The 17,956-nt window shown below is 38.2% G+C and overlaps 1 protein-coding gene across 1 annotated transcript; it reads left to right on the top strand.

The window, feature by feature from the left end:
• The first annotated feature begins 14,489 nt into the window (after positions 1 to 14,489).
• On the top strand, positions 14,490 to 17,112 carry LOC107415769 (uncharacterized). The gene is made up of 2 exons (XM_016024159.4): positions 14,490 to 14,935; positions 16,723 to 17,112. Exons 1-2 carry the CDS (start codon positions 14,612 to 14,614, stop codon positions 16,837 to 16,839), a joined length of 441 nt encoding a protein of 146 aa, XP_015879645.1. The 5' UTR covers positions 14,490 to 14,611; the 3' UTR covers positions 16,840 to 17,112.
• The last annotated feature ends 844 nt before the right edge of the window (positions 17,113 to 17,956 follow it).

Consider the following 17,956-nt stretch of genomic DNA (forward strand, 5'->3'; position numbering starts at 1 on the left):
CTCCGGCGGGCTTGGTTTCATCTCTATTTCAACTACTTAAGTTTTTGGATATTGAAAATCTTAATTGTTAAGATAATTACTTACCACGAAAATGTAATTTTCAGCGTTACAGGAGTTTACAGACTAATTAGGGGAAAAACAATCTAACTAACCAGATCTATAGCCAGTTGTCCTCTGCTTTTTACTTTTTTTTTTTTTCCTTCATAATGGGGATTAGGAGTAGGTAAAATCTAATTCAACCCATTTAAACCGATTAATTTAATCCACTTTTAGCAGTTTAGATTGGATTTTTATATATATTCGATTGGATTGGATTTAAAATATAAAAAATTATTTGAATTTGATTAGTTATTGGGTTAGAAATATAAATACAATACAATCCAATCCAATCCAACCCTAATCATATATTATATGATTAAAAAATTATATATTTCTATATTTTTTTCATTTTATATATTAATTTTTAATGTATTTTTTTTTCTGAATTGATTCTTGAGTATTGAATTTTACTGAATATAATATTTTACATTATTTGTTTTAATAATTTTAATTTAATTTGTAAGAGTGAGGTGATGACTATTAATGTTTACTATTTGATGAAGTGCATAATGTGTATCTGTTGCTACTTTTTCTTCTTTATTTTACATTGAAGAGTGTTTTTTTTTTTTGGTTGGATTTTAGTTTAATATTGATGAGTGTAACTGTTATTTTGCTTTGGTTAAAGACATAGGATGAATCAGTTTTATAATTAAATTAGATATGTTATATAACATTTAAAAAATACATGTGAAGCAAAAAAATAGAAAAGAAAAAATAAGTGAAAGAAGGTTTTTGTATTGGAATTGATTCAATGGCAATATGATAATAATGGGCAGCCTTTTATGTATGTAAATTGCATCCTCATTTTGAAAAAAATATGGAGAAGTCGACAAGTGTCTAGGCGAGTGCTATTCCAAAGCAGCGGATCTGGAAGGCTCAATTGATGAAGATCAGGATCAAGCAATTGAATTCCCCCATCTCAGATAAGGCCAGGTACAGCTTTGCCCAGTCAAAACTCAAATATATTGACAACTGTATTGAAGTTCTTTGTCACCCACCCTTGTTTTGGTTTACTTCAAATACTAAAGAGTTGAATCTTCATTCTGAACTTTGTTTTCTCAAAGATCACTATTAAGATGTTGAAGATTTTGATGTCTTTGTTTGTTAGAGAAACTGAAACTCACGGGTTAAGTGTGTAAGGTTGTGCTGTTTGTGTTAGATTGGTTAAGAGAAGTTTGGTTGTAGTCCAACACTTATCTTGATAGTATTCTTATCACTACTGGTATATATATCAGTTGCTGTTGCTAGTGTAATCCTTATCAGTTGTTATTATTCTTATCTTGTACTGTATATATAACTATTCTAGTATCAATGTAAATATTCAAGTCTTTGCATATATTATTTCTTTTATTTAAGAAACCTTACATGGTATCAGAGCCTCAGACAAACATCATGGCGATCATTCCTACAGTTTCCTATGAAATACCTCAACTCAACGAAGTCTCCTTGCCAAACTATCCTTTTCCTTTCAAACTTGAAAAAGATAGTTATCTACTCTGGAAATCTCAGATTTACCCAGCTATTGTTGGCAGCAATCTAGAGGGATTTGTAACAGGTGCAATCAAGACACCACAAACACTGATTATTGAAGAATCAAAGGATGGAGGATCATCAAAACAAGTTCCAAACCCAGAATTCTTGTTGTGGAGACGGTTAGACCAAGCACTTTTCCCATGGATTCGATCTTCAATCTCCAGAGAGGTACATATCTAATTATCACATACTAATACATGCTTTGAGTTATGGAATTTGATAGGCAGATTATTTGGAAGTCATTCATGTGCAAGGATTATGCAGTTGAAGTTACAACTTCATTCCACAAAGAAAGAATCAATGACTATCACTGAATATTACATGAAAATGAAAGAAATCTCAGTTAGTCTCAATATGGCTGGTTATAATCTTAATAATGAAGACTTCATTATGTATCTTTTACAAGGTTTGTCCCTTGAATATGATGTTGTCATAGTAAATATTAACTCTCACAGTTTGCCTTTAGAAATTGAAGATGTGCAGGCACTTTTATTAAGCCAAGAGATACGAATTTCAAGTGCCACACCAGTCATACAACCTGCTATCCATGCTGTAGAAAGGACAAGCAAAAAATCAGATCAGACTAGTCTTAGCCGTGGTGGAGCATTTTCAACTAGAGGAGGACGAAGCCGTGGAAGGGGTCGCTGCTTTGGATCTCGAGTTTTCTGTCAGTAATGTCGACAACCAGGTCATATTGCTCCTAATTGTTGCCATAGATTTGACAAGGAATTTCAAGCTCCACAACACAAAAACAATAGGTCATTTGTCTATTTCTCTAGTCTTGAACTTGTGACTAATCCAGAGTGGCTGATAGACAGTGGTGCAACTAACCATGTCACAGTTGATCCATCAAATTTACATCAAAAAATGGATTACAGAGGCATGGATAAATTAGTTGTTGGCAGCGGACAAGGTTTGGATATCATTTCTACTGGTTTTTCTATCTTAAACATTGGATCTAAGAGTATTAAACTAGATCGTATGTTGTATACTCCTAAAATTAAGAAAAACCTTTTAAGTATTGCAAGATTAACTCGTGATAATGATGTTATTGTTAAGTTTAATGCTCGTTCTGTGTTTGGGAAGGATCTGGCTACGAGGAAGCTCCTACTGAAAAGAACCCTTAGAGATGGACTTTATCAAATTTATTTGCCTAAGTTTAATAAAGAAACCTTACATGGTATCACAGCGTCCAATGATGTTCATACCTTCAGTCGGGAGAACAAGCATCCACGTCTTATTACGGTATAAAGCACCTACTTCAGCCTTCTGTGCAAGTGATAAATTTAGTTCCTTTTATTCCGATCTATCTACATATAAATTGTGGCATATTCGCCTTGGACATCTTTCTATTTCTACTATGAAAATTGTTGCTGACGGTTGTAAAAAATTTTCAGTGTCCAATAAAGATAACTTTTGTTCTATCTGTCCTCTAGCAAATCCCATAGATTTTTTACATCTCGTTCTCATACAAAAAGTACTCATCTTCTTGACTTAATTTTTTCTGATATTTGGGGACTTGCCCTTGTTATTTCTGCTGAAGGTTACAGATATTAAGTACTTTTTGAATATGATTATTCGAGGTATTCGTGGATTTTCGCTTTAAAATTAAAATCTGAAATATCTAAAATTTTCTTGGAATTTAAAGGGGGGAGGGGGGGTGAGTATAGGCCTTTAGCTCCTATATTAAAAAATTTTGGTATAGCTTTCCAGCATCGATGTCCCCATACACATAATCAAAATGGTAAAATTGAAAGGAAATATAGGCACATCACTGAAACAACACTCTCTCTTCTAGCTCACAGCTCCTTACCTCTTAAAGATTGGTGGAATGCTTGTTCCATAGCTGTGTATTTAATTAATAGACTCCCAACTAAAGTCTTGCAAAACAAATCCCCACTTCAAACGTTATTTAAGAAACATTTTAATATTTCTTTTTTAAAATGTTTTGGTTGCGAATATTTTTCCTATCTTCGGTCGTATCAAAATAATAAATTTTCTTACCATTCTGAGAAATGTATCTTTTTAGGATATAGTTCCATTTGCAAAGGGTATAAATGCTGTAGTTTAATAACTGGAAAAATTTATATTACACCGAATGTGATTTTCAATGAGTCCTTTTTCCCTACAGTAGCTCCCACAATCAGGAGTCCTATTCTAACTCCACTTCTTCTTTTTTTGTGCATCTTAATTCTTTAATTTCTTCTCATCCAAATAAGCAGCCACGTCCATCTCTTGGGCACCATAGTGGGTCATCCTCATCTAGTCCTTCCAACTCACAGCATGAGTCTACACCCAACCTGACGGATACTTCTCAGTTTCTTGCTCCCCACCAGATTGATCAGTTTGCTGTCGTGCAGTCTCCTTCTTCCCTTACAAGACATCCACCAGTTACTTCTTCCTTGGAGGCCGGGAATCCATCCCTTGGCATCGGCATCCTTACTAGATGTTCAGTCCGATCAGTACTATCACCTTCTCCGGCTTGTTCCGAACCTGTTGCCTCCAATCCTTGTCAATCTGGTGCTGCTCCTTCTGCCGGTCGCTCCTCCTCTCCACCAACACGGCCTACCCATCATATGACCATGCAGCTCAAGGCAGGCATCTCCAAAAAGAAAGTGTTTCTCCATGAGAAACTTGCAGATCTTGATAATTATGAACCCACTTCTGTCACACAGGCCCTATCTCATCCTAAATGGGCTCATGCCATGCAAGAAGAAGTTGCTGCTTTGCATCGTAATAAGACTTGGATGCTTGTTCTTCAGACTGAAGGTATGAACATCATTGGTACCAAGTGGGTGTTTAAGATTAAGCGAAATCCTGATGGCACTACAAACCGCTACAAAGCTGGGTTGGTAGCTAAGGGGTTCCATCAAAATCCCGAAATCAATTTCAAAGAGACCTTTAGTCCCGTGATTAAGCCTTCCACCATTCAAATAATCTTATCTCTTGCAGTTTCTCGTGGATAGAGTATCCGTAAGTTGGATATAGACAACGCATTTTTGAATGGACATTTGAGTGAGGTTGTGTATATGAAGCAACCTGCTGGTTTTTTAGATTCCTCCAAGCTGATGCATGTTTGTAAGCTTCACAAGTTTCTCTATGGATTGAATCAAGCCCCCCGTGCCTGGTATGATCAGTTGCACTTCACCCTTTGTCAATGGGGTTTTGTTAGGTCCAAATTGGATTCTTCCTTGTTCATTTTCCGTTGCTCCACCTTGGTCATTTGGATTCTAATCTATGTTAACGACATACTTATTACTGGCAGTGACTCATGTTCCATTGCCCGCTTTGTTGCTCGACTCAATGCTTCTTTTTCTCTTAAAAACTTGGGACCTTTGTCTTTTTTTCTTGGAATAGAGGTTTCTCAAAAATTTACTGGCCTTTACCTGTCTCAAGCCAAGTATGTACGTGAACTTCTTACCAAAACTGGCATGCTTGAGTGCAAGACCAGTCCCACACCTGCTTCTACTACCGTTCAACTTGGCAAAGATATCGGTGCTCCCTTTGCTGATAAACTGCTCTATCAAAGTATAATTGGTGCCTTACAGTACTTGCTGCTCACAAGGCCAGAGTTGGCATTCATATTCAATAAGCTCAGTCAGTTCATGCCAAACCCAATAGAAGTTCATTGGGTTGCATGTAAACGAGTCTTGCGTTATTTAAAAGGGACTCTCCAGTTGGGACTTCATATTCGGCCTTCATCGTCTTTTTCACTCTATGGCTATACCAATGCTAACTGGGCATCTAATGTCGATGATAGGTGTTCAACGAGTGGCTACTGCATCTACCTCGGTGATAACTTGGTTTCTTGGTCATCCTGAAAACAGCATGTTGTTGCACGTTCAAGTACTGAATCTGAATATCGTGCCTTAGCCGATGGTGCTGCCGAGCTTACTTGGATTGAGTTTTTACTTCTTAAAATTTGTGTCCCCATGACTCATCTTCCTATTCTTTGGTGTGACAATATGAGTGCTCGAGCTTTAGCCTCTAATCTAGTTTTTCCTGCTCGGACCAAACACATTGAGATTGATGTGCACTTTGTTCGTGATAGGGTGCTCCAACAGAAGTTACAAGTTAATTTTGTTCCCAGTACCAATCAGCTTGCAGACATTTTTACCAAGGTGTTGTCTTTTACTCGTTTTCTGTTTCTTCGAGACAAACTGAATTTGAAATCTTTCTTGTCCAGTTTGAGGAGGGATGTTAGAGAAATTGAAACTCACGGGTTAAGTGTGTAAGGTTGTGCTGCTTGTGTTAGATTGGTTAAGAGAAGTTTGGTTGTAGTCCAACACTTATTTTGATAGTATTCTTATCACTACTGGTGTATATATCACTTGCTGTTGCTGGTGTAATCCTTATCAGTTGTTGCTATTCTTATCTTGTACCGTGTATATAACTATTCTAGTATCAATGTAAATATTCAAGTCTTTGCATATATTATTTCTTTTATTTAAGAAACCTTACATTGCTGAATTGCTTTTTCTCCAATTCAATTGTTCAATGATGAAATTATGGGAGGGGAAGAACATTATCATCATCATCATTTAGAAGGTGGAGTCGATTTACTTTCCGTGGGAGCAGCTGAAGGACATCAGCACTTGGAGGAGCACATACAAATCATCCCATGGCCGCCGTCTTCTTCTTCGTCTTCTTATCCTTAGTATCCTTTGCCTAAAATTTCTCCTTTCTCACCTCTTTTGGCTTTTACTTTGGCTAGTTGTCGGACTGTATGGTTTCGTATTTTTGATGGAAGAGTGTAAGGACATGATCCTGAAGGTGTTGTCAAACAAGATCCAGATGAACGAACTCAAATGTGGTGATCACATATATACATGGAGGTGTGCCTACAATTTTGCCCATCACGGTGAACTTCTTCTTCTAACTTATAACTATTGTTTAATTTAAATGTCTGCTTTTGATTTTCTCATTTGTGCTAAACAATGTGGTTTTTACTTCCAAAGTTTCACTAGTGTGATTTGTTTTTCTTTTTTGGTAATTTGTTGATTAACTTGATGTTATTACTTTAATAGATTTATAGTTCACCCTATTCCTACTTTGGCTAAGATTTACTTTATTATTTCTTTGGTTGTTTATTTTTTGATTTTCTTATTTTGTTAATCTAGTTTGTTATTTATTATTATTATTATTATATTATTTTTTCAATAAAATGAAATAAAACAAAGTAGAGACTTTTAAGAAGAGCCCCTAGCCTCTTGTAGTGTTTGTCTTTTGTCATGAGAAACAAGGCATTGATATATATCCTGCCCTTATTTACTAGTTTAATGGGGATAAATCAAATGAGGGATGAGAAAGTGATTTACTGGTTGTCTATTAGCCATTCTGCATTACAAATTTGAAATTTTACCTCAGGAAGATAAAAATTTGGGGAGCACAAAAGATTGATGGTCAAGAACATAGATGATAGAAAAGACAACCACTTATATATATTTTGTTTAGCTTTTCGTTTATGTTGGGATAATCTATATGAACAAATGGAAATGGTTGATGAGGCACGTGCCTGTGTTATGAAGTGGAGTTGGAACAAAGCATTGCTTCTTCAGAACTAGGATTGAGAAATTTAGTAATTCACTCCCCTGTAAATGTAGATCTTATAAACGTCTATCTTATAAGAAAACACAAACGCTTTTTATTTCAACTTAATCTGATTGCAATATGTGGTAAGTTATTTAGAAGCTCTACCAGTTTGGGAAGATTTTTCTTAGATTTAGCTCGAATGTCCAATAGCATGTTTTTCCAGAATTGATTTGTAATTGAACACACATTTTGTAAGGTTTGCACTTTTATTGCTCGATCTCTTTCACTTGTACTGTATTTGGTTCTTTGCAATCCTGTTTTACATATTATGAGAATTCATCTGCTTCTTATGATAACATAATCAATGTTATACGAATTCACTGCCACTCAATTTACTTATAATGTGACCCTAGGGATATTTGTGAGTGAAGTGGTGATCCATCTGACTCGAGGAACATGCCATATTCTATTAAGCTTATCTCGCTCCCATTCGTCGGACAATCCCTGTGGTCAAATAAGTGCTGATCAATCAACATACGATCATGTGGTCTTGTCCAGCTTATATATTTTTCTGTCTGGTGGGGATCTCTATTGCTTTGAATATGGTGTTGTGTTGGGAGGCTTGGTGTGAAGGAGTCCTCTGTTTTGGTTAGTGAGAAACAGAGCAAAACAGAGAGGGAAATCTAGTGAGAGGAATTAGAGAGAGAAAGAGGGAATTCGGGTTCTTTATTGTTGACCTGTTATTGACAATCCTAAGCCTTTTATAGGCACATAATTAACAGAAACAGAGAAATATTAGCCCACTAACTAATCAGCATAACAAAATAAACGTTAGCCTAGCCTACTTAGTGAAACCACGTAACAAACATTACAAAATAACAAATATAACGTGTTTGCTCAAGACCAGGTCAAAGGACCAAGTCAAAGAACAAAGCAACCCCTCCCCATGCATGTCCCATGAACCCACGTCCTCATCAACTCCCCTCCCCTTAAGAATCCTTGTCCTCAAGGATGAAATTAGGATAGGTTCGGTTCAATCTCCAGGCATTTTCCCACGTGGCATCCTCTGCAGGAGCTCCTTGCCATTTAATCAGAACTCCAGTGCGTGGCCGGTAACGCCCCTTCTGCACCACCCGACGATCCAAAACGGCTTCCGGCTGCGGGAGGACAGTGGAATTCTCAGATGTAGAAGGTAACTGGGATGAGACAACAGGAATAGCACCCATGTGCTTGCGTAGGAGGCTAACATGGAAAACATTGTGGATCTTTGAGCCAGATGGTAAGTCAAGCCGATAGGCAACCTGGCCAATGCATTCCAATACCTTATAAGGGCCATAAAACCGAGGAGAAAGCTTTAGGGAGCTTCGGAATGCGACCGATGATTGCCGATAAGGGTGGAGTTTTAGATAAACATAATCTCCAACGTGAAAGATGACATCTCGGCGATGTTGATTGGCCTGATTTTTCATTCGCTCCTGGGCTTGCTGTAAGTTAGTTCGAAGAGCTCGAAGCAGTGCATCTCGTTCTTGCAAATAACCATCAACAGCCTCTACCTTCGAAGTCCCCGGGGTATATGTCCGAAGAGTGGGCGGAGGAACTCCATATACACTTTCGAAAGGAGTCATTTTGGTAGAAGAATGAACCGTTGTATTGTAGCAATACTCAGCCCACGGTAACCATTCCACCCATTTATGAGGCTGGTCACTTACAAAACACCTCAAATATTGCTCTAGAGTTCGATTCACCACTTTTGTTTGACCATTTGTTTGTGGGTGGTAACTAGAACTTATTCTCAGCTTGGTTCCTTGTAATTGGAAGAGGGTCTTCCAGAACGTGCTCACAAAAACCTTATCTCTATCACTCACAATGGAGGTTGGCATCCCATGTAACCGTACAATATGTTGTACAAACAATTTTGCTACTTTCAATGCAGTAAAAGGATGTTTAAGAGGAGCAAAGTGAGCATACTTACTAAGTCGATCCACAACCACCATAATGGCAAAACAGCCAAAGGAAAGTGGCAACCCTTCAACGAAGTCCATGGACACATTGGACTAAATTTGTTCAGGAATTGGAAGCGGTTGGAGGAGTCCCGCTGGTGACATGTTATCATACTTGTTTCTTTGGCATATTCCACATTGCTGAATAAATTCTTTGACCATCTTTCTCATGCCTACCCAATAAAAATCACTTCGAAGCCGAGAGAATGTCTTCTGGATTCCAAAATGGCCGCCCATAGGGGAAGAATGACATTCGGTGATTAACATAGGAACCAAAGAAGATGTGGAATTAAGAAGAATTTTATCGTGGTGGAACCAAACTCCATCTCTATTAACAACCTGCAAGTTGGGAGTGAGTGATTGATAGAATGGGTCCTCTTGGTGCTCTTGCTGCAATTGAATCCACCAATCTGATTGGGGTTTTGACACAGATATAAATTGAATTTCTACTCTCCTGGACAAAGAGTCAGCAGATTGGTTTTCAAGTCCTTTTTTATACTCAATGGTGTAGTCGTACCCTATAAGCTTCGGAAGCCACCGTGCTTGGGCTGGGGTGGTGATCCTCTGCTCCATTAAGAATTTTAAACTCCGCTGGTCAGTTCGAACGGTGAAGGATTTGCCCAACAGATATGGTCTCCACTTTCGTACAGCTTTCACAATGACTATCATCTCTTTCTCATATGTAGAGAGATTAAGTGTTGCCCCTTTGAGAGCCTTGCTAAAATAAGCTATGGCTCTTCCATCCTGGGTAAGTACCGCCCCAATGCCCACGCCACTTGCATCACATTCCACCACGAAGGGTTTGGAGAAATTGGGGAGGATTAAGACAGGAGCTGTTGTCAATGCCACTTTCAAGTCCTGAAAGGCAGTCTCAGTTTCTTTGTTCCATTGGAAACCATCTTTAGTCAATAGCCGGTTCAAAGGAGCGGCCATGGTTCCAAAGTTTCGAATGAATTTTCGATAATAACCGGCGAGTCCCAAAAAGCCTCAAACGTCTCGAACGGACTTTGGTGTGGGCCATTCTTCGACTGCATGCACTTTGGAAGGATCTACAGAGACTCCACCTGCTGAAATTATATGTCCCAAGTAGTTGACAGATGTGACTCCAAAGCGGCATTTAGTCTTTTTCGCATATAACTGGTTTGCAATCAAAATTGTTAGGACAATGTGGAGGTGCCTGAGATGGTCTTCCCATGAGTTAGAATATACCAGTATATCATCAAAAAAAACTAAAATAAATTTTCGTAGATACGGCCGAAAAAGGTCGTTCATGATACTCTGGAAGGTTGCAGGGGCATTCGTTAATCCGAATGGCATTACGACGAACTCGTAATGACCTTCATGGGTTCGGAACGCCATTTTAGGAATGTCATTTTCACAAACTCGAATCTGGTGGTAACCTGCACGAAGGTCCAATTTGGAGAAGTATATGGCGCCATGGAGTTCGTCCAAAAGTTCGTCCACCACAGGTATCGGAAATTTATCCTTGACAGTCATTTTGTTCAATGCACGATAGTCAACACAAAAATGCCACTCGCCATCGACTTTCTTGACAAGCAAAACAGGAGAAGAGAATGGACTTCGACTTGGGCGGATGAGACCAGCCTGCAGAAGTTCTTGCACTTGACGCTCAATCTTAGCTTTCTGATAATATGGGTAACGGTAGGGACGCACATTAACGGGCTTAGTATTGGGCAAGAGAGGAATATGGTGATCTTGACTACGATGAGGTGGGAGAGTCTTGGGGGTTTCAAATACTGGCTGAAATTGATATAAGAGATCATTCAACTCATCGGGATAAACTTGGCTTTCGGTAGACAAGTTCGTGGGCATGAGCTGGATTAGAAACCCAGTCCCACAGAGGCCTTTTAATTTTTGAATCTCCTTGTTGTTAAGTGCTTCCAAACCTTGCTGTTTTATCCCTTGGAATGTATACTCCTTCTCTCCTTGTTTGAATGACATGGTTAGGTTCTTATAGTCCACCTTTACAGGGTCCAGAGTCTCCAACCATTGAACTCCCAGAACTAAGGGACAAGCTGCGACTGGAAGAACATAATAATCAGCAAAAAGGGTATATCCTTGTATTCGTACCTGAAGGGAGCGGCACACTCCAACGCACTCAATGCGTTCCTTATTGGCGACGATCACACTAAACTTCTTGGTATGATCTATGGGTATGCCCAGCTTCTGCACCACGGATTGATCGATGAAATTATGCGAGCTTCCCCCGTCGATGAGTACCATAAGATCTCGGCTTTTAATTCTCCCGGTCACTCGGAGAGTCTGCGGATGATCAGTTCCTGAGATAGCATGGAAAGAAATTTCTGGAATAACGTCCTGGTCATCCTCTTATGGTACGTTCTCTTCTTCCTCCATCTCCAATGAGTCCTCAATCATGAATAGCTGTGGTTTCATGCATCGATGTCCTGGAGCGAATTTCTCATCACAGTAATAACAAAGTCCTTTCTCCCGTCGCTCCCGGGCTTCTTGAGCAGAGACTCATCGAGCAGCAGGACCTGGTCTAATGGAGTTGTTTCGAGTTACCGGTGGGGGACCCAAAAGCCCAGGTGTTGGATTTACGTTGGCCTTAGGGGTTACTGCAGTGGGTATTGCTCTTAGGTTTGTGGTAGTCCGACGGTGTAAATAGTTTCTTTCTTCTATCAATCGGGCTACTCCAATGGCCTCAGCTAAAGAATGTGGATGCTTAATCTTGACATCGAGTCGGACTTCATCTTTAAGACCAGCTACAAAACACCCAATCAAGAATCTTTCAGGCAACCCGTCCACTTGATGAGAGAGCTTCTCAAAGGATTCTTGGTAGGCTTCCACGGTCGTGGTTTGTTTAAGTCGGGTTAATGCCTTCGAGGGATCTTCATAGTCTGTGGGACCAAAGCGGTGAAGCAATGACTTAGAGAACTCTAGCCATGTTGATGAGCCTTGGATTTTCGTTAACCAACGGTACCACTGCAAAGCAATTCCATCCAAGTGGAAGGAAGCAAGCTGGACGTGTTGATCTGCCGGTATATTTTTGAACTCGAAATATTGTTCTGCTCGATAAAGCCAGGCCAAAGGTTCTTCACCGTTGAACTGTGGGAAAGACAGGTGAGGAGTTTGGTCTGTTCCTGAAGAATTCGTCCGTGGAGGAGGAAGAGGTTGGGTGGGCTCAGCAGGAGCAAAAGGATTAACATCCTGGGTTCCCCCACTCATATGGGAATTTTGGAGCCGCAGATGTTGAACTTCTGTCATTAACTGCTGCAACGTGGAATGCACTTGATCAAAGTTAGACTCATGCCGAGCCAACATCTCGTTAACTTCATTTCGAAACTCTGCATTTGTCTTTCCTCGGGTCTCCATGGAATGCGGAACCTGCTCTGATACCAAAATGTTGGGAGGCTTGGTGTGAAGGAGTCCTCTGTTTTGGTTAGTGAGAAACAGAGCAAAACAGAGAGGGAAATCTAGTGAGAGGAATTAGAGAGAGAAACTAGAGAGAGAAAGAGGGAATTCGGGTTCTTTATTGTTGACCTGTTATTGACAATCCTAAGCTTTTTATAGGCACATAATTAACAGAAACAGAGAAATATTAGCCCACTAACTAATCAGCATAACAAAATAAACGTTAGCCTAGCCTACTAAGTGAAACCACGTAACAAACATTACAAAATAACAAATATAACGTGTTTGCTCAAGACCAGGTCAAAGGACCAAGTCAAAGAACAAAGCAACCCCTCCCCATGCATGTCCCATGAACCCACGTTCTCATCATGTTGATCTAGTTTTCTTTCTGGCCAAAACTCAAGGAGGTACATGTTCTCTTGCTCCAAGCGTTCCACCTGAAGTCATCATGTACTATGCGACTACCATCCTTAAAAAAGGGTTTGGTGTATACAACCTTTCAGAAAACAATTGTGAAGACTTTGCAATATATTGCAAAATTGGCAGCCAGTTGATGATAGCAATTGTGTCTGCAGAAGCATTGGAAGGAGTGGGCAGGCAGTGTCATGGTTGGCTGCCATTGTTGTATTTGTTTCTTCTCTACTTCGACAGTCAACTACTATTTCTACTTGGCTGGCATTTGTAGGATTCTTCATATACTGTATATTTAGATTGGTTTCGAATATCGGAGTTCGTCGCAATGTTCGTAAAGTTGAAACAGATGAATTGGGCGCTGCACTTGAGAGATTTGGTCATAGTTTCAAACGTACTTTATTGGTCAATTTTAAGCCGTATTTGGTACCAATGATATATTTCCTTTTGGGTATTTTGTTATGTGAAATCTTTTGGGTGGATGTTATCATTCTATATACGATGTTTATGTGATGTAATCAAACTTTTTCATTTTGTTTATTAAATATAAACTTTGACAATTTGTATACTATAGTTACAGCGACATTGGTCAAAATATGCTCTTACAAATCCCCTTTTGGAATTAACATGAGATCATCAATGGCAAATGCTAATGCCAATTCAAATTTTTGGCATTGATTTTCTAACAGCACATACTAAAAAAAAAAGTTATTGTGTCAAATTATAAATTTTATTAAACTGTAATTAAGCCTGCTTTTAGATTACTTTTTACCAATTGGAAACAAAAATATTAATTAATTAATCCAGTAAATGAGAAGCCCACAAACTTTATAGATGATGGGATCCAATGCCAAATTTTACCAATGATAAATTTGGTACCAAATTTGGCAAAAAAAATACTATTGCCCATAATTGCAATGTTTCATCAGAGAAAGGGAAAAAAAAAAAAATGATTGCGAAAGTATAGCAATGGCAAACGACACGTACCCAAATTTCGATGATCGTCATCTTGATCATATTATTTTCCTTAGCGGTTGTTTAATAATTTGTTCAATTATGCTTTTAAATATGGTGAATAATGCTGAGCGAGATACAATGACACGATTTTGTAGCTACACCTTACGTGGAGTTACTAATCTTTGTCCATGTCTACCCCTCATCGTCGTTCTTGTCAGATGTTTAATATTGGGAATATATAAAATGAAAGAGGTCAAGTACATACTGTTTCCATACATATTTGAGAATTTTAGTACTCCAGCTAAAATTTCTTTTACTATAAATCGAATCTGATTGGTGCCCCAAAACTGAAAGCCCAAGACAACAAAAATCCAACAGAATTTGCAGCCCATGGTCAACTGAAAAAAATGTGATCCAACTTTGCAATCATATGATCCAAAAAAGATATTGAAAAAAAAAAAAAAAAAACAAAACAAAACAAAAAACAAAACCCAGGGATAAAGGGTATTGACGTAATTTCAAAGGTCTGGAGGAAGCTGAAAAATGGTACGCCAGAGTTATTAGGCGGGCTCAGAATACGCTCTCCTCACACTCTCCCCAACACACACACACTCAAAAATTCAAAGAGGCATTTCACAGGAAAAAAAACTCTTATCCCTTTTGACAGACTAAACGACGAGGAGGAAATGGCCGTCTCTACTGGTCTCTTCTCGGCCTTTGTCTCCGGCGAAACGGCGTCACTCGCCATGCCGTTTTCCACCACATCTTCTTATTCTTCTCCTTGTCCCAGGCTCATCCACTGTCAGCCCCCTGCTAACCTGCGCAGGGTGCGTTTCCAAACCCTCGCCCCCGCTTCCAAGCAGGCCACCACTGGCAGAGGCGAGCTCCGTGGCATCATGAAGCCCCGCAGAGTCACTCCGGAGATGGAAGCCATTGTTGGTTCCCCTGAGATTTCTCGCACTCAAGCCCTTAAGCTTATCTGGGCCCACATTAAGCAGAATAATCTTCAGGTTTAATCCAGCCCTAACCCCCCTTCCTTTTCCTCGATTTTTGCTACCTGTTGTTAAGTTTTTGAAACCCTTTTTGTGCTTCGCTTTTTTGGGGTTTGTTTTGTTGATTACTTTACTTTTGGGGTTTGGTGTTTGGATAAGGCTCTGTTTTCTGGAAATTAAATGGTTTGTATTATTTCAGTGATTAATTGGTTCTCAAGCGTTTTGCTTGTTTATTTGGTTTTTTAGGGCGCATATGGATTATTTTTTAGTCGGCGGAGTATTTCGAGCGCATATGAATCTTTTGGTGTTTTAATTTTGAGTTCATTTTCTGCTGGGTCTTATACTATATGCTGTTTTTCTTGTGGATATTTATGGATTACTTACTGCGTTTGTGTGGACGAGAAATAGTTAACAGTGTTTATCAAAATTCCAGTTTGTTCTCGTGGGTTTTGTTATCATGGTTTTTCTTTCTCTCTTATTTTATTTTATTTTTATTTTTTATAATTTTTTTTATTTGTATATAAAATAATTTTTTATTCTTGGTAGGTTTGGGGGAATTAAGTTGTTCTACTCATATTGTGGATGAAATGTGGTTTCTGCTATTGAGGGAGATTGGTTTGGTTCTATTGGGTTGGTGAACTGGTTTTTATGCGCTGCTTGTATTTCTTTATGAACGTATGATGTCTAATATGTTGTTGTTGCTGTTTTATGTATGTGAATACTTGTATTTACTGCTGTGGATTGAAAGTGACTTTTCTATGTTACCCACTTGAGGCTGGCCTATTCATATTTTGTGTAAGCTCATGAAATTTGGTACTGACTATAAATGCTTCTAATCTTTTGATAAAATCGTATAAGTTTTCATTGGATGTTCATTCGAAAAATTCAGATAAGGTTTCTTGTTGGAAAACTTTGAATTTGTACTGATGCTCATCCATATTAAGATGAATATTTTGAGTGAATACAATGAAAAAGATCTTTTAAATTGATAAATATATCCATCCAAGCCAGAGAAATGAAAGGCAAATGTATGTTAATTTGTAGAAATATCCTTTGATTGCATTGTTGGTAGTGTGGATATTCTTGGCTGGTTTATTCAAACATTAATTTGTAATGCTTGTTTTGTTTTGTTTTCTTTCCTTGTTTTGTGGTTTTATTTTTTAATTTTTTTATATTATTTATTTTCCAAAGTGAACATTGTTGGCCCACATTTTTTGGAAGAATTTATGAGCAGTATGCATTCCAAACCTTTTGCTGTTATAATGTTTGAAATCTGCAATATGCCTAAATATGAATTTTTGAAGTCGATAAAGGCATTCATCCACTTATGGAAAACCTGGCGATTGTATTTGTTATAATTAGGGTTTGTTTAAGAACCACAAAAAAGCTTGGCTGCTATTGGAACTCTGACTTGTTGGTTGTAGTCATACTAAGAGACACTTTGACTATGAGTTATAATGGACCTTAACACAGGAGCCCCTTCTTAAGAGGCTGCAGCCTGAAATATTAGATGTCTTATAAGTTAATTACAATTGCGTGCACGTGCAACCACATACACACACACACACACACACACACACACTCTTTTCAAATTGCGTAGTTGCTTATTTTACCATACCCTGCCATATATTTGAAAATGTAAAATGAAAGTCAAGATTGACATGTGTATGTGGAAGTTGACATCCATTGTTGCTCTGCTTCCACCGAGGTCATACTTCCACCAAGTTCATACTTTCACCAAGTTAATACTACCTTTTTATTGTCTGTTGCAATATGTTTCATTACCTTTCTCTTTTTTCTGTTAGGACCCTGAAAACAAGAAGATTATCGTTTGTGATGAGAAGCTGAAGAAGATATTTAAAGGGAGGGATCGTGTTGGATTTCTTGAGATTGCAGGACTAATTACTCCTCACTTCCTTTGATGGATAAAGTTTTGCAGGACTGAACGGGGTTGTGGATCATGTAATGAAGTAAATCTTTTGTATGTGGGGGCCGTGTTTTGGTTGATGATACTAGTAAAAATTCGGAATTTCTGAATTATGGACCTTGTAATTTCTGACTTATGCAACTTAGAAGTCTTTAGTCATATAGTATTTGCTTACAGAACCGGCTTTTTGTAAGAATTTTGCCTCTGAATTCCTTGTTATGTATCAGGTTCTTTAAAGCAATTAGAGCTTTGTCTAAAGTTTTTGGTATCATGCATTCTGAAGTTTTGTTGAGTTGCTATATTTCATTTCATATACGCATGCAAACAACTTTGGGTCACTCTTGGGATCTTTCACCGTGGCATGTGGAAAACCAATTCATAGGATCATCTAGTACCATCCTACTTATCTCTATACGACTGCGTTTTATGTGGGAGGCTCACCATTTTATCTATGGGGCAGTTTTGTTAGAGGAGATCCGACTGGTTTGCTGATTCTAGCTTTAGTTATTTTTCGCTTTTTTATGGTAAGGAGGGCAAAGTAAATACATATAAGATTCACCATATCATTTAAATTAGATTTCACTACTTGGGCATGGACCTTCATCTTGAATATGTAAGCCTCAATATTTCAATTTTGCCAGTATAAGCTACCACCATTACTTTCTCTCTTGCGGCATGTTTGGCTACGGCTGGGGAAGAATTTGGATTGAAAGTTAATGGCTGGAGTGGAAAGAGTTTGTTCATAAAGACAATTTCACAAATTGGACATCAGCAAATTTTCCAACTTGCCTAAGAATTTACACATTTGCAGAGCATCCCAGAAACAACCTTTTCTAATTACGATTCTACTCTGTAAAAGAGGTTAGGGGGAAACTCAGGACAATGAAGCTCAAAATGGATCCAAATTCCAGTAATGGCTCATCCTAAAGAGATGAAATATCTTACTCCAAGATTACTATTTATGACTATTCCATTACATTTATGCTAAATAACGTTGGGTTATTTTCTTCCTTCTGTTTCGCCCAAACCAAAAAAAAAAAAAAAAAAAAAAAAAAAAAAAAAGAAACAAAAACAAAAAACTGATAATTTCATCTTCGAGTAAAAGAGACATA

This window comes from Ziziphus jujuba, chromosome 9, assembly GCF_031755915.1.
Source record: "Ziziphus jujuba cultivar Dongzao chromosome 9, ASM3175591v1".
Taxonomy (NCBI): Eukaryota; Viridiplantae; Streptophyta; class Magnoliopsida; order Rosales; family Rhamnaceae; genus Ziziphus; species Ziziphus jujuba.